Source organism: Bos indicus x Bos taurus, chromosome 4, assembly GCF_003369695.1.
Source record: "Bos indicus x Bos taurus breed Angus x Brahman F1 hybrid chromosome 4, Bos_hybrid_MaternalHap_v2.0, whole genome shotgun sequence".
NCBI classification, from domain to species: domain Eukaryota; kingdom Metazoa; phylum Chordata; class Mammalia; order Artiodactyla; family Bovidae; genus Bos; species Bos indicus x Bos taurus.
In genome coordinates, this window is record NC_040079.1 from 20,882,415 (window position 1) to 20,896,586 (window position 14,172).

General features: G+C 40.7%; 1 protein-coding gene across 3 annotated transcripts in view; it reads left to right on the plus strand.

Annotated features, from left to right (window-relative positions):
- Window positions 1–14,172, plus strand: part of LOC113891174 (solute carrier family 23 member 1-like) — an 85,473-nt gene that overhangs the window by 55,081 nt on the left and 16,220 nt on the right. For all 3 annotated transcript variants that reach the window (XM_027538918.1, XM_027538917.1, XM_027538919.1), the window contains one exon: window positions 12,866–13,047. In XM_027538918.1, the coding sequence (XP_027394719.1) occupies window positions 12,866–13,047 (182 nt within the window). The remainder of the gene's footprint in view (window positions 1–12,865; window positions 13,048–14,172) is intronic.

A 14,172-nucleotide genomic window follows, 5' to 3' on the forward strand; every position in this document is an offset into this window, starting at 1 on the left:
TTCACCAGGGATACATTGTCCAGCTAAGCACATAGAAGGGAGCAGCAGGTCACCATGACTCCCAACAGAGCTGAGAAAGAACACTATTCTTTCAAGAAGTTACATTGCTACAACCTAGAGGGGTGGGATGGGCAGGAAAATGGGAGAGAGGTTCAAGAGGGAGGGAACATATGTATACCTATGGCTGATTCATGTTGATGTTTGGCAGAAACCAACACAATTCTGTAAAGCACTAATCCTTCAATTAAAAGATAAATAAATTAAAGAAGTTACATTGTTAACATCAGAAGAAAGAAAAAAAAAAACTGCTTTACAGTTTATCTGGCCCTTCCATCTTTGAAGAGCTCCGGTTAATGTGTAATGTGGGTGGACACTGCATTTTAGGGAGGGAAGAGGCCCAAACAAACAGAAAGAATTTAATATTTAATTTTTTTTCTTGTCTTCCTTTGTTGTTGTTGTTGTTGTTGTTCAGTCGCTCAGTTGTGTCTGACTCTTTGCGACCCCATGGACTGCAGCATGCAGGCTTCCCTGTCCTTCACCATCACCCAGAGTTTGTTCAAACTCATGTCCATCGAGTTGGTGATGCCATCCAACCATCTCATCCTCTGTCGTCCCCTTCTCCTCCTGCCTCCAATCTTTCCCAGCATCAGGGTCTTTTCCAGTGTGTCAGCTCTTCATATCAGGTGACCAAAGGATTGGAGCTTCAGCTTCAGCATCAGCCCTTCGAATGAATAATCAGGATTTATTTCTTTTATATATCCTGGTTAGATCTCTTTGCAGTCCAAGAGGCTCTCAAGAGTCTTTTCCAGCACCACAGTTCAAAAGTATCAATTCTTTGGTGCTGAGCCTTCTTTATGGTCCAGCTCTCACATCCATACATGATGACTGGAAAAACCACAGCTTTGACTATACGGACCTTTGTTGGCAAAGTAATGTCTCTGCTTTTTTAATATACTGTCTAAGTTTATTATAGCTTTTCTTCCAAGGAGCAATCATCTTTTATATTTAATTTTTTTTCTTGTCTGCCTTAAAATATGAATTTTATTTCATCAGTTTCTTTACCCTGATCTGCTAGATGCCAGGGGCACGATTTCCCTTTCACTTAGACTTACTGAGAAATATAATTCCTTTTTTTAAAACTTACTTTTGGCTGGGCTGGGCCTTCATCGCTGTGCACGGGCAAGTGGGGGCTATGCTCTAGTTGTGGTGCATGGGCTTCTCCTTTCAGTGGCTTCTCTTGTTTCGGAGCATGGGCTCCAGGGTACCTGGGCTTCAGTAGGTGAGGCACGTGGATCAGTAAGTGCGGCTCCCGGGCTCTAGAGCACAGGTTCAATAGTTGTGGCCCATGGGCTTAGTTGCTCTGTGGCATGTGGGATCTTCCTGGATCAGGGATGGAACCCATGTGTCCTGCACTGGCAAGTGGATTCTTTGTCACTGAGGGACCAGGGAAGACCCAAGCACTATAATTTCTTATACAAGAATCTCTTGCCTTCGTTCTATCTGAGAAGAAAGGTCCAACAAGTTAATTTGTCTCCTCTCCTGCCCGAGCTCTTCTGTTGCTCGAATCCTTCCTGTGTTCTAATGACGTGGCTGCTCTAACACTGTAATAGTCAGAAGCAGTTACCTTGTTCTGAGGACACAGTACTAGTAGTGAGAAGATGTTTAGGGATGTGGGTCATGCTGAGCTTGCACCGAGCACAGGATCCCAAGCGACAGACATAACCGTGTTTCTTTAGTGCGTTCACTATTCTTGTGTTTCTGAGTCCTCTAAAGCAAGAGTCAGCAAGCTGTGGCTCTTGGACCAAATCTAGCCTGTAATCTGTTTTGTGCTGTGCTCAGTCATGTCTGACCCTTTGTGACCCCATGGACTGTAGCCCACCAGGCTCCTCTGTCCATGGGGATTCTCCCGGCAAGAACACTGGAGTGGATTGCTACCCCCTGGAGTGGGTCCTCCAGGGGATCTTCCCAACCCAGGGATCGAACCCAGTTCTCCTGTGTTGCAGGTGGATTCTTTACTGTCTGAGCCACCAGGGAAGCCCAAGACTACTGGAGTGGGTAGCCTATCCCTTGTCCAGGGGCTCTTCCTGACCCAGGAATCGAACTGGGGTCTCCTGCATTGCAAGTGGTTTCTTTTTTTTTTTTAAACTTTACAATATTGTATTAGTTTGGCCAAATATCGAAATGAATCTGCCACAGGTATACCCACATTCCCCATCCTGAACCCTCCTCCCTCCTCCCTCCCTTACCCTCCCTCTGGGTCGTCCCAGTGCACCAGCCCCAAGTGTCCAGTACCGTGCATCGAACCTGGACTGGTGACTCGTTTCATACATGATATTATACATGTTTCAATGCTATTCTCCCAAATCTCCCCACCCTCTCCCTCTCCCACAGAGTCCATAAGTCTGTTCTATATATCGGTGTCTTTTTTGCTGTCTTGTACACAGGGTTATTGTTACCATCTTTCTAAATTCCATATATATGCATTAGTATACGGTATTGGTGTTTTTCTTTCTGGCTTACTTCACTCTGTATAATTGGCACCAGTTTCATCCACCTCATTAGAACTGATTCAAATGTATTCTTTTCAATGGCTGAGTAATACTCCATTGTGTATATGTACCACAGCTTTCTTATCCATTCATCTGCTGATGGGCATCTAGGTTGCTTCCATGTCCTGGCTATTATAAACAGTGCTGGGATGAACACTGGGGTACACGTGTCTCTTTCCCTTCTGGTTTCCTCAGTGTGTATGCCCAGCAGTGGGATTGCTGGATCATAAGGCAGTTCTATTTCCAGTTTTTTAAGGAATCTCCACACTGTTCTCCATAGTGGCTGTACTAGTTTGCATTCCCACCAACAGTGTAAGAGAGTTCCCTTTTCTCCACACCCAATCCAGCATTTATTGCTTATAGACTTATGGATTGCAGCCATTCTGACTGGCATGAAATGGTACCTCATAGTGGTTTTGATTTGCATTTCTCTGATAATGAGTGATGTTGAGCATCTTTTCATGTGTTTGTTAGCCATCTGTATGTCTTCTTTGGAGAAATGTCTATTTAGTTCTTTGGCCCATTGTTTGATTGGGTCATTTATTTTTCTGGAATTGAGCTGTAGGAGTTGCTTGTATATTTTGGAGATTAGTTGTTTGTTCATTGCTTCATTTGCTATTATTTTCTCCCATTCTGAAGGCTGCCTTTTCACCTTGCTAATAGTTTCCTTTGTTGTGCAGAAGCTTTTAAGTTTAATTAGGTCCCATTTGTTTATTTTTGCTTTTATTTCCAATATTCTGGGAGGTGGGTCATAGAGGATCCTGCTGTCATGTATGTCGGAGAGTGTTTTGCCTATATTCTCTAGGAGTTTTATAGTTTCTGGTCTTACGTTGAGATCTTTAATCCATTTTGAGTTTATTTTTGTGTATGGTGTTAGAAAGTGTTCTAGTTTCATTCTTTTACAAGTGGTTGACCAGTTTTCCCAGCACCACTTGTTAAAGAGATTGTCTTTAATCCATTGTATATTCTTGCCTCCTTTGTCAAAGATAAGGTGTCCATATGTGCGTGGATTTATCTCTGGGCTTTCTATTTTGTTCCATTGATCAATATTTCTGTCTTTGTGCCAGTACCATACTGTCTTGATAACTGTGGCTTTGTAATAGAGCCTGAAGTCAGGTAGGTTGATTCCTCCAGTTCCCTTCTTCTTTCTCAAGATACCTTTGGCTATTTGAGGTTTTTTGTATTTCCATACAAATTGTGAAATTATTTGTTCTAGCTCTGTGAAGAATACTGTTGGTAGCTTGATAGGGATTGCATTGAATCTATAAATTGCTTTGGGTAGAATACTCATTTTCACTATATTGATTCTTCCAATCCATGAACATGGTATATTTCTCCATCTATTAGTGTCCTCTTTGATTTCTTTCACCAGTGTTTTATAGTTTTCTATATATAGGTCTTTAGTTTCTTTAGGTAGATATATTCCTAAGTATTTTATTCTTTCCATTGCAATGGTGAGTGGAATTGTTTCCTTAATTTCTCTTTCAGTTTTCTCATTATTAGTGTATAGGAATGCAAGGGATTTCTGTGTGTTGATTTTATATCCTGCAACTTTACTATAATCATTGATTAGTTCTAGTAATTTTCTGGTGGAGTCTTTAGGGTTTTCTATGTAAAGGATCATGTCATCTGCAAACAGTGTGAGTTTTACTTCTTCTTTTCCAATTTGGATTCCTTTTATTTCTTTTTCTGCTCTGATTGCTGTGGCCAAAACTTCCAAAACTATGTGGAGTAGTAATGGTGAAAGTGGGCACCCGTGTCTTGTTCCTGACTTTAGAGGAAATGCTTTCAATTTTTCACCATTGAGGATAATATTTGCTGTGGGTTTGTCATATATAGCTTTTATTATGTTGAGGTATGTTCCTTCTATTCCTGCTTTCTGGAGAGTTCTTATCATAAATGGATGTTGAATTTTGTCAAAGGCTTTCTCTGCATCTATTGAGATAATCATATGGTTCTTGTTTTTCAATTTGTTAATGTGGTGTATTACACTGATTGATTTGCGGATATTGAAGAATCCTTGCATCCCTGGGATAAAGCCCACTTGGTCATGGTGTATGATCTTTTTAATGTGTTGTTGGATTCTGATTGCTAGAATTTTGTTAAGGATTTTTGCATCTTTGTTCATCAGTGATATTGGCCTGTAGTTTTCTTTTCTTGTGGCATGTTTGTCAGGTTTTGGTATTAGGGTGATGGTGGCCTCATAGAATGAGTTTGGAAGTTTACCTTCCTCTGCAATTTTCTGGAAGAGTTTGAGCAGAATAGGTCTTAGCTCTTCTCTAAATTTTTGGTAGAATTCAGCTGTGAAGCCGTCTGGACTTGGGCTTTTGTTTGCTGGAAGAGTTCTGATTACAGTTTCAATTTCCGTGCTTGTGATGGGTCTGTTAAGATTTTCTATTTCTTCCTGGTCCAGTTTTGGAAAGTTGTACTTTTCTAAGAATTTGTCCATTTCTTCCACGTTGTCCATTTTATTGGCATATAATTGTTGATAGTAGTCTCTTATGATCCTTTGTATTTCTGTGTTGTCTGTTGTGATCTCTCCATTTTCATTTCTAATTTTATGGATTTGATTTTTCTCCCTTTGTTTCTTGATGAGTCTGGCTAATGGTTTGTCAATTTTATTTATCCTTTCAAAGAACCAGCTTTTGGCTTTGTTGATTTTTGCTATGGTCTCTTTTGTTTCTTTTGCATTTATTTCTGCCCTAATTTTTAAGATTTCCTTCCTTCTACTAACCCTGGGGTTCTTCATTTCTTCCTTTTCTAGTTGCTTTAGGTGTAGGGTTAGGTTATTTATTTGACTTTTTTCTTGTTTCTTGAGGTATGCCTGTTTTGCTATGAACTTTCCCCTTAGGACTGCTTTTAAAGTGTCCCACAGGTTTTGAGTTGTTGTGTTTTCATTTTCACTAGTTTATATGCAAATTTTGATTTCTTTTTTGATTTCTTCTGTGATTTGTTGGTTATTCAGCAGCGTGTTGTTCATCCTCCATATGTTGGAATTTTTAATAGTTTTTCTCATGTAATTGAGATCTAATCTTACTGCACTGTGGTCAGAAAAGATGCTTGGAATGATTTCTATTTTTTTGAATTTACCAAGGCTAGATTTATGGCCCAGGATATGATCTATCCTGGAGAAGGTTCCATGTGCACTTGAGAAAAAGGTGAAATTCATTGTTTTGGGATGAAATGTCCTATAGATATCAATTAGGTCTAACTGGTCTATTGTATCGTTTAACGTTTGTGTTTCCTTGTTAATTTTCTGTTTAGTTGATCTATCCATAGGTATGAGTCAGGTATTAAAGTCTCCCACTATTGTGTTATTGTTAATTTCTCCCTTCATACTTGTTAGCATTTGTCTTACATATTGCGGCGCTCCCGTGTTGGGTGCATATATATTTATAATTGTTATATCTTCTTCTTGGATTGATCCTTTGATCATTATGTAGTGACCATCTTTGTCTCTTTTCACAGCCTTTGTTTTAAAGTCTATTTTATCTGATATAAGTATTGCTACTCCTGCTTTCTTTTGGTCCCTATTTGCATGGAAAATCTTTTTCCAGCCCTTCACTTTCAGTCTGTATGTGTCCCCTGTTTTGAGGTGGGTCTCTTGTAGACAACATATGTAGGGGTCTTGTTTTTGTATCCATTCAGCCAGTCTTTGTCTTTTGGTTGGGGCATTCAACCCATTTACATTTAAGGTAATTACTGATATGTATGATCCCATTGCCATTTACTTTATTGTTTTGGGTTCGAGTTTATACACTGTTTTTGTGTTTCCTGTCTAGAGAATATCCTTTAGTATTTGTTGGAGAGCTGGTTTGGTGGTGCTGAATTCTCTCAGCTTTTGCTTGTCTGAGAAGCTTTTGATTTCTCCTTCATATTTGAATGAGATCCTTGCTGGGTACAATAATCTGAGCTGTAGGTTATTTTCTTTTATCACTTTAAGTATGTCTTGCCATTCCCTCCTGGCTTGAAGAGTTTCTATTGAAAGATCAGCTGTTATTCTAATGGGAATTCCCTTGTGTGTTATTTGTTGTTTTTCCCTTGCTGCTTTTAATATTTATTCTTTGTGTTTGATCTTTGTTAATTCGATTAATATGTGTCTTGGGGTGTTTTGCCTTGGGTTTATCCTGTTTGGGACTCTCTGGGTTTCTTGGACTTGGGTGATTATTCCCTTCCCCATTTTAGGGAAGTTTTCAACTATTATCTCCTCAAGTATTTTCTCATGGTCTTTCTTTTTGTCTTCTTCTTCTGGGACCCCTATGATTCGAATGTTGTAGCATTTAATATTGTCCTGGAGGTCTTTGAGATTGTCCTCATTTCTTTTAATTCGTTTTTCTTTTAATTCGTTTTTCTTTTATCCTCTCTGATTCATTTATTTCTACCATTCTATCTTCTAATTCACTAATCCTATCTTCTGCCTCTGTTATTCTACCATTTGCTGCCTCCAGAGTGTTTTTAATTTCACTTATTGCATTATTCATTTTATATTGACTCTCTTTTATTTCTTCTAGGTCCTTTTGTTACACCTTTCTTGCATCTTCTCAATCTTTGTCTCCAAGCTATTTATCTGTGATTCCATTTTGATTTCAAGATTTTGGATCAATTTCACTATCATTATTCAGAATTCTTTATCAGGTAGATTCCCTATCTCTTCCTCTTTTGTTTGGTTTGGTGGGCATTTATCCTGTTCCTTTATCTGCTGGGTATTCCTCTGTCTCTTCATCTTGTTTAAATTGCTGAGTTTGGGGTGTCCTTTCTGTATTCTGGCAGTTTGTGGAGTTCTCTTTATTGTGGCGTTTCCTCGCTCTGTGTGGGTTTGTACAGGTGGCTTGTCAAGGTTTCTTGGTTAGGGAAGCTTGTGTCGATGTTCTGGTGGGTGGAGCTGTATTTCTTCTCTCTGGAGTGCAATGAAATGTCCAGTAATGAGTTATGGGATGTCTATGGTTTTGGGGTGACTTTGGGCTGCCTGTATCTTGGAGCTCAGGGCTGTGTTCCTTGCTGCTGGAGAATTTGCTTGGTATGTCTTGCCCTGAAACTTGTTTCGCCCAGAGAGGTTTACAGCATTATATGGAGAAGAGAAGAGTGAGGAGGGAGTTAGAGGTGACCCGAATGAGATGGGGTAGAATCAAGAGAGGAGAGAGTGGGCTATTCAGTAATCTCTTCCTTATGTGCACTCCACAACTGGACCGCTCAGAGTTGTTCACAGAGTTATACAGAGAAGAGAAGAAGGAGGAAGGTGGCAGAGGTGGCCAGGAGGATAAATGGGTGGAATGAAAAGGAGGAAGACAGATTCAACCAATAATCAGTTCCCTAAGTGTTCTCCACTGTCTGGAACACACAGAAATTCACAGAGTTGGGTAGAGTAGAGAGGGGTTAGGGAAGAGACACAGGTGACCTAGTGGAGAAAAAGGAGAGTCCAAAGGAAGAGACAGCAGTTAAGCCAGTAATCTTGCTCCCTAGTGAAAAATGGGTCCTGATGATTGGGTTCTTAAAGGTACAAAATTGGTAACAAATACATAAAAGCAAAAATTTTAAATCTAGAGTAGAGTTTGGAATTTCAAAAATACGATGTTAAAGAAAAGAAGAAGGAAAAGAAAGAGAGAAAAAATGAACAAACAAAAACAAACAAGGTCGCAAAAATTATAAAGAAAATATAGGTACAAAATTGATAACTAATACCAAAAAGCAAAAGTTAAAACTCTAGAGTAGAGTTTGGAATTTCAAAAATACAATGTTAAAAAAAGAAGAAGAAAAAGAAAGAGAGAGAAAAAAAAAAAAAAAAACAAGAACAAACAAGGTCGCATAAATTATAAAAAAAAAAAAAAATACAGGTACAAAATTGATAACAAATACCAAAAAGCATAAATTAAAAATCTAGAGTAGAGTTTGGAATTTCAGATATACAATGTTATTTAAAGGAAGAAGAGAAAGAAACAGAGAAAAAGAAAAAGAAAAAAGGGTCACAGAAATTACATAAAAACAAAAACAAAAAAAAACTATAGGTACAAAATTGATAACAAATACTAAAAAGCTAAAATTAAAAATCTAGAGTAGAGTTTGGAATTTCAAAAATACAATGTTAAAGAAAAGAAGGAAAAAGGGAAAAAAGGTCAAAAAATTATTAAAAATATATATATATATGAAGTTTGCTGTAAAAAAATAGGGTCTTTTTGTTTTTTGCAAAGTAATCGGTTATAAAAGTGGAAATTAAAGGAATAATAGAGGACTTGATTTTTTTTTTTTTTTATAGGCTCACTTGTGCAGTCCCACTGAGGGGAGGTAGGGAGGGATGCTGCAAAGAAATAACATTGGCGTGTGCTCAAAGTGCCTCAGCCACACTGGGTCTGACCTCGTTCACGGTGCGTGTAGCCTCTCTGCCCAGGCTGCTCAGGCTCTAAGTTGCTCCACTGGGAATCATCCGTGGCCGGCCCTGGGCTGCCTGTACTTCCCAGGTCCAAGCCACTCAGGTTCAAGCACTCGCGTAGTCCTCAGAGGTGCAGACTCTCGGTTGGGCCTGCTTTTTGTGCCCTTCCCAGATCTGAGCAGCTCAGGTGATGAGGTGTTTTGCGCGCGCGATTGCTGCGACTTATCGCCTCCCCACCGCTCGGTTACCTAGTTGTGCACTGGTACACCTTCTCAGGCAGATGTTGACCGTCCAGACCCCCCAAGAAGTTTTAGTTAGCAAAGAAGCCTGCTTACAGTTTTATAGATAATGTCTCTCTGGGGCTGCGATTGACCCCTTCCGGCTCTGGCTGCCTATCACCGGAGGGGGATGGTCTGCCGCCAGCTATCTCTGTTCAGTCCTTTGTTCTGTGCGCGGGCCTGGCGGTGTCATAGGTTAGGGCTGGCTTTTTGCGTGGTAGATATCCCACAGTCTGGTTTGCTAGCCCAAATTATTTCGCTCAGATAGTGCTCGGGGTATTCAGGCCAGATTCTTGTAATGCAGCCCGCGCCACGCCTCCCTGCCCAGCCCCCGCTTGCTAATGGCGTGTGCAGGCGTCTGCGCTGCTTCTCCGCTGGGAGAGTTACCGTAGGGCTCGCAATGTGCGGGTTTTAATTGTTTATTTTTCCTCCCTGTTATGTTGCCCTCTGTGCTTCCAAGGCTGGGCACAGATTTGGCAGTGAGAAGGTTTCTGGTGTTTGGAAATTTCTCTCTTTTTAAGATTCCCTTCCCGGGACGGAACTCCATCCCTCCCTCTTTTGTCCCTTTTTTTGTCTTTTATATTTTTCCCTACCTCCTTTCGAAGACTTGGGTTGCTTTTCTGGGTGCCTGATGTCCTCTGCTGGCATTCAGAAGTTGTTTTGTGGAATTTACTCTGCGTTTAAATGTTCTTTTGATGAATTTGTGGGGGAGAAAGTGTTCTCCCTGTCCTACTCCTCCGCCATCTTAGCTCCTCCTCCCCTGCAAGTGGTTTCTTTACCAGCTGAGTTACCAGGGAAGTTACCCAATCTGTTTTTTACTCCTTACCAATTAAGAATAGTTTTTACATTTTATTTATTTATTATTGGCCACACCATGCTGCTGAGTGTGTTCTACTGAACCTTTGTCCCCTGACATGGAAGGGTGGAGTTGTAACCACTGGACCACCAGGGAAGTCCTGGTTTTTACATTTTTTAAGTTGTTTAAAATTAAAAAAAGAATATGTGACAGAAACTACATGTGGCCCACAAAACCTGAAATGTTTACTATCTGACCAGTTACAGAAAAAGTTTGCCAACCCCTGCTCTAAAGCACAGGGCCCAGGGTAGAGGTTCTTCTTGTCCAGATCCAGAACAGTAGCCTCTACTCTTTCTTTCCCACATCACTTCCAAGTGTCTGAGAGTGAGCACAAACCCAGAGTCGTAGCTGTGGTATTTTAGCTCCATCTGCTGGTCCAGGGCTTTTCACCAGTGCTGTAAACATGGGAAAGTTTTTGCAAGTTTCAACTTCCTTTCACTGATCAATGGATTGGTTTAATTCACTGAGCTAGCCTATTGGATGGAGAAGGCAATGGCACCCCACTCCGGTACTCTTGCCTGGAAAATCCCATGGACAGAGGAGCCTGGTAGGCTGTAGTCCATGGGGTCGCCAAGAGTCGGACACGACTGAGCAACTTCACTTTCACTTTTCACTTTCATGCATTGGAGAAGGAAATAGCAACCCACTCCAGTATTCTTGCCTGGAGAATCTTAGGGACGGGGGAGCCTGGTGGGCTGCCATCTATGGGGTCGCACAGAGTCGGACACGACTGAAGCGACTTAGCAGCAGCAGCAGCAGCAGCAGCAGCCTATTGGAATTCAAGGTAGATTTTTCCATGTTTCACTGGGTTATATTTGTTGACACACATCTCAAGTCTTGAAACCACCAATGGTTAGCAGTCCAACTCTACATCACAATAGTAGCCACAAATGAAAGTGAGGCAAATACAGGACCAATAGTCATGTCATTTCTTTCTGGGAGATAAGAAGTAATAGAGAGGACAGGTAAATGGTCATTATGTTGTAAGAAAATGGTGGTAGGGAAGAGATGGTGAGCTCAGGTTTCAACACATTAGACCAATTTAAACTTCACCTTCTGGTATTATGGTAGTTTAAAAAATTTTATATACTTGTGTATGCTTATTTATAAGTGAAATAAATGACAGCAATGATAAAATGGCTAGGTGGGAGAAATTAGGATTGTTTTGTTACTATAAGTTATTCATGCGACTCAGGAAGTGGTATAGTGTTATTTGAAAGTGGACTTGAGTTCACTGTAAATGTTTATTGCAAACTCTAGGGCAACCACTAAAGGGAAAACAATGGATAATAGTTATGCTAAGAAAGGAAAGAAAATGGAGTCATATACAAATATCAGTTAAAACCACCAAAGGCAGAAAAAGAGTAGAAGACAAGAAAGAAATGAAGACCAAGGGCAACAAGTAGAAAATAGTAATGGATATGGTGGATATTAATCCAACTAGATCAATAATTACTGTGAACATCATTGCTCTAAAGGCACTGATTAAAAGACCAGAGATTGTCAGAGTGGATAAAAAAAGAAGACCCCACATATGTTGTCCAGATGAAACCTACTTTGATTATTAAACAATTTTATTGGAGTAGAGTTGATTTACAGTGTTGTGTTAGTTTCAGATGCACAGCAAAGTGAATCAGTTATACATACATCCACTCCTTATGTACAGACCATTACAGAGTACTGAGTCGTGTTCCCCATGCTATACAGCAGGTCTTTATTAGTTATCTGTTTTATATATAGTAGTGTGTATATGTCATCCTCAGTCTTCTAATTTCCCCCACCCCTATCAGGGAATCTCTTATCCCCTGATAACCATAAGTTTGTCTGCTACATCTGTGACTCTATTTCTGTTTTGTAAATAAGTTCATTTATACCCTTTTTAAAAAGATCTATATATAAGTGATATAATATTATATTTATCTTTCTCTAGAAACCTACTTTAAATATAAAGATACATGTAGATTAAAAGTAAATATATGGAGAGGAATATACTATATTAACACTAATCAAAAGAAAGCAGGAATCAGACTTCTTTCTTTTCTGGGAAATCAGACTTCAAAGCAAGGGATAAAAAAAGAAAGTATAACACCAAATAAGTAAAGTAAAAAAAGAGAAATAAACTCAATGAGTCCCATAGCTCAGGGGTTGGCAAACTACAGTCTATGAGCCAAATCTGGACCGTTGCCTGTCTTCTGTTTGTTTTTTGAAAAGTCCGCAAGCTAAAAATGGTTTTATATTTTAAATGATTGAAAAAAATCAAAAGAATATTTCATGACAAGTCCAAATTGTACAAAATACAAATTTCAGGGCCTGCCCATGGAGTTTAATTAGAACACGGGCAAGCTCATTTGTTTCCATCTTGTCTGGAAAAGTTTCGACTGAGCCTGGACAGCCCACAGAACCTCAACAATTCACTCTCTGTCCCCTTTGGCAGCCTCTGAGTCAGAAAGTAGGAAAACAGAGAAAAGTAAAGCAGCAAGACGGTCAATACACTACTGGGTAACACCAGTATTACAAGTCATCAGCATTATCACCATGATAACCTTGCAGTCTACTTCCTGAAAAACTTCACATAAGGTGAAAATGTCCAACAGACAGTTGGCGATAGAGGACTGGAGAGAGGAATGAGGTCAGAGCTCACCTTCCATTGGTTCCCTTAGGGTCCAGCTCTGTCCTCTGCTCTGCCTCTGAAGGTACCAGCATTCCCGGTGGCCTGGGCTGGGCTGAGGACCCGCCCCACTGCAGGCTCCTCACCGCCCGCCGAAGGCCCCACCCTGCCTCGGGCTCTCACTTGATGAGCCCCACTCTTTCTCTTCAGCTGCAGGGAGCCGTCTTGGTTGCCTCCTGTGTCCAGATGCTGGTGGGCTTCTCAGGCCTCATTGGCTTCCTCATGCGCTTCATCGGCCCCTTGACCATTGCTCCCACAATCTCCCTGATGGCCCTGCCTCTCTTTGATCCCGCGGGTGACGACGCTGGGATCCACTGGGGGATTGCTGCCACGTAAGTACCCTCCTGGGTGGGAGGGCCATTTGAGTTCCTTCTAGAGGAAGATTACCCAGTTAAAAGAGTGAGTCCTGGATATTGGCAAGCTCAGGTGGTTTACAAGTACTTTCATGAACAACTGTTGTTGTTCAGTGGCCAAGTTGTGTCAGACTCTTCGTGATCCCATGGACTGCAACATGCCAGGCTTCCCTGTATATCTCACCATCTCCTGGAGTTTGCCCAAGGTCATGTCCATTGAATAGATGATGCCATCCAACCATGTCATCCTCTGTTACCCTCTTCTCCTTCTGCCTTCAGTCTTTCCCGTGTCAGGGTCTTTTCCAATGAGTCAGCTGTTCGCATCAGGTGGCCAAAGTACTGGAGCTTCAGCTTCAGCATCAGTCCTTCCAAAGTATTCAGGGTAGATTTCCTTTAAGATTGACTGGTTTGATCTTGCTTTCCAAGGGACTCTCAAGAGTCTTCTTCAACACCACAGTTCGAAAGCATCAATGCTTCAGCACTCTGCCTTCTTTATTGGCCAGCTCTCACACCCATACATGACTACTGGAAAGACCATAGCTTTGACTAGATGGACCTTTGTCAGCAAAATGATGTCTTTGTGTTTTAACACACTGTCTAGCTTTGTCATAGCTCTCCTGCCAAGAAGCAATTGTCGTCTAATTTCATGGCTGCAGTCACCATCTGAAGTGATTTTAGAGCCCAAGAAGAGGAAATCTGTCACTGCTTCCACATTTCCCCCTTCTATTTACCATGAAGTGATGGGACCAGATGACATGATCTTAATTTTTTTTATATTGCGTTTTAAGCTGACTTTTTCACTCTCCTCTTTCACTCTCATCAAGAGGCTCTCTAGTTCATGTACATTATAATACCTTAAAAAGCAGTGAAATGGCTATTTAGAATATATTATTACTATTTATTTGTTATTAGTCTTCATAGACAATGAGTTCATCACAGGCAGTGTCTAAACATACTTAGTGCAGGGTTCACAGACAGCTGATGCTACCTGTCCCTTGCCTCCTAGGTTTTCACTGAGCAAATATTTGTACACCTCCAGCTCCTGGGAAGGGTACAGAGACATAGCCCAGCTCTCAAGCATTTGGTAGTTTAGCGGAGGGTTAA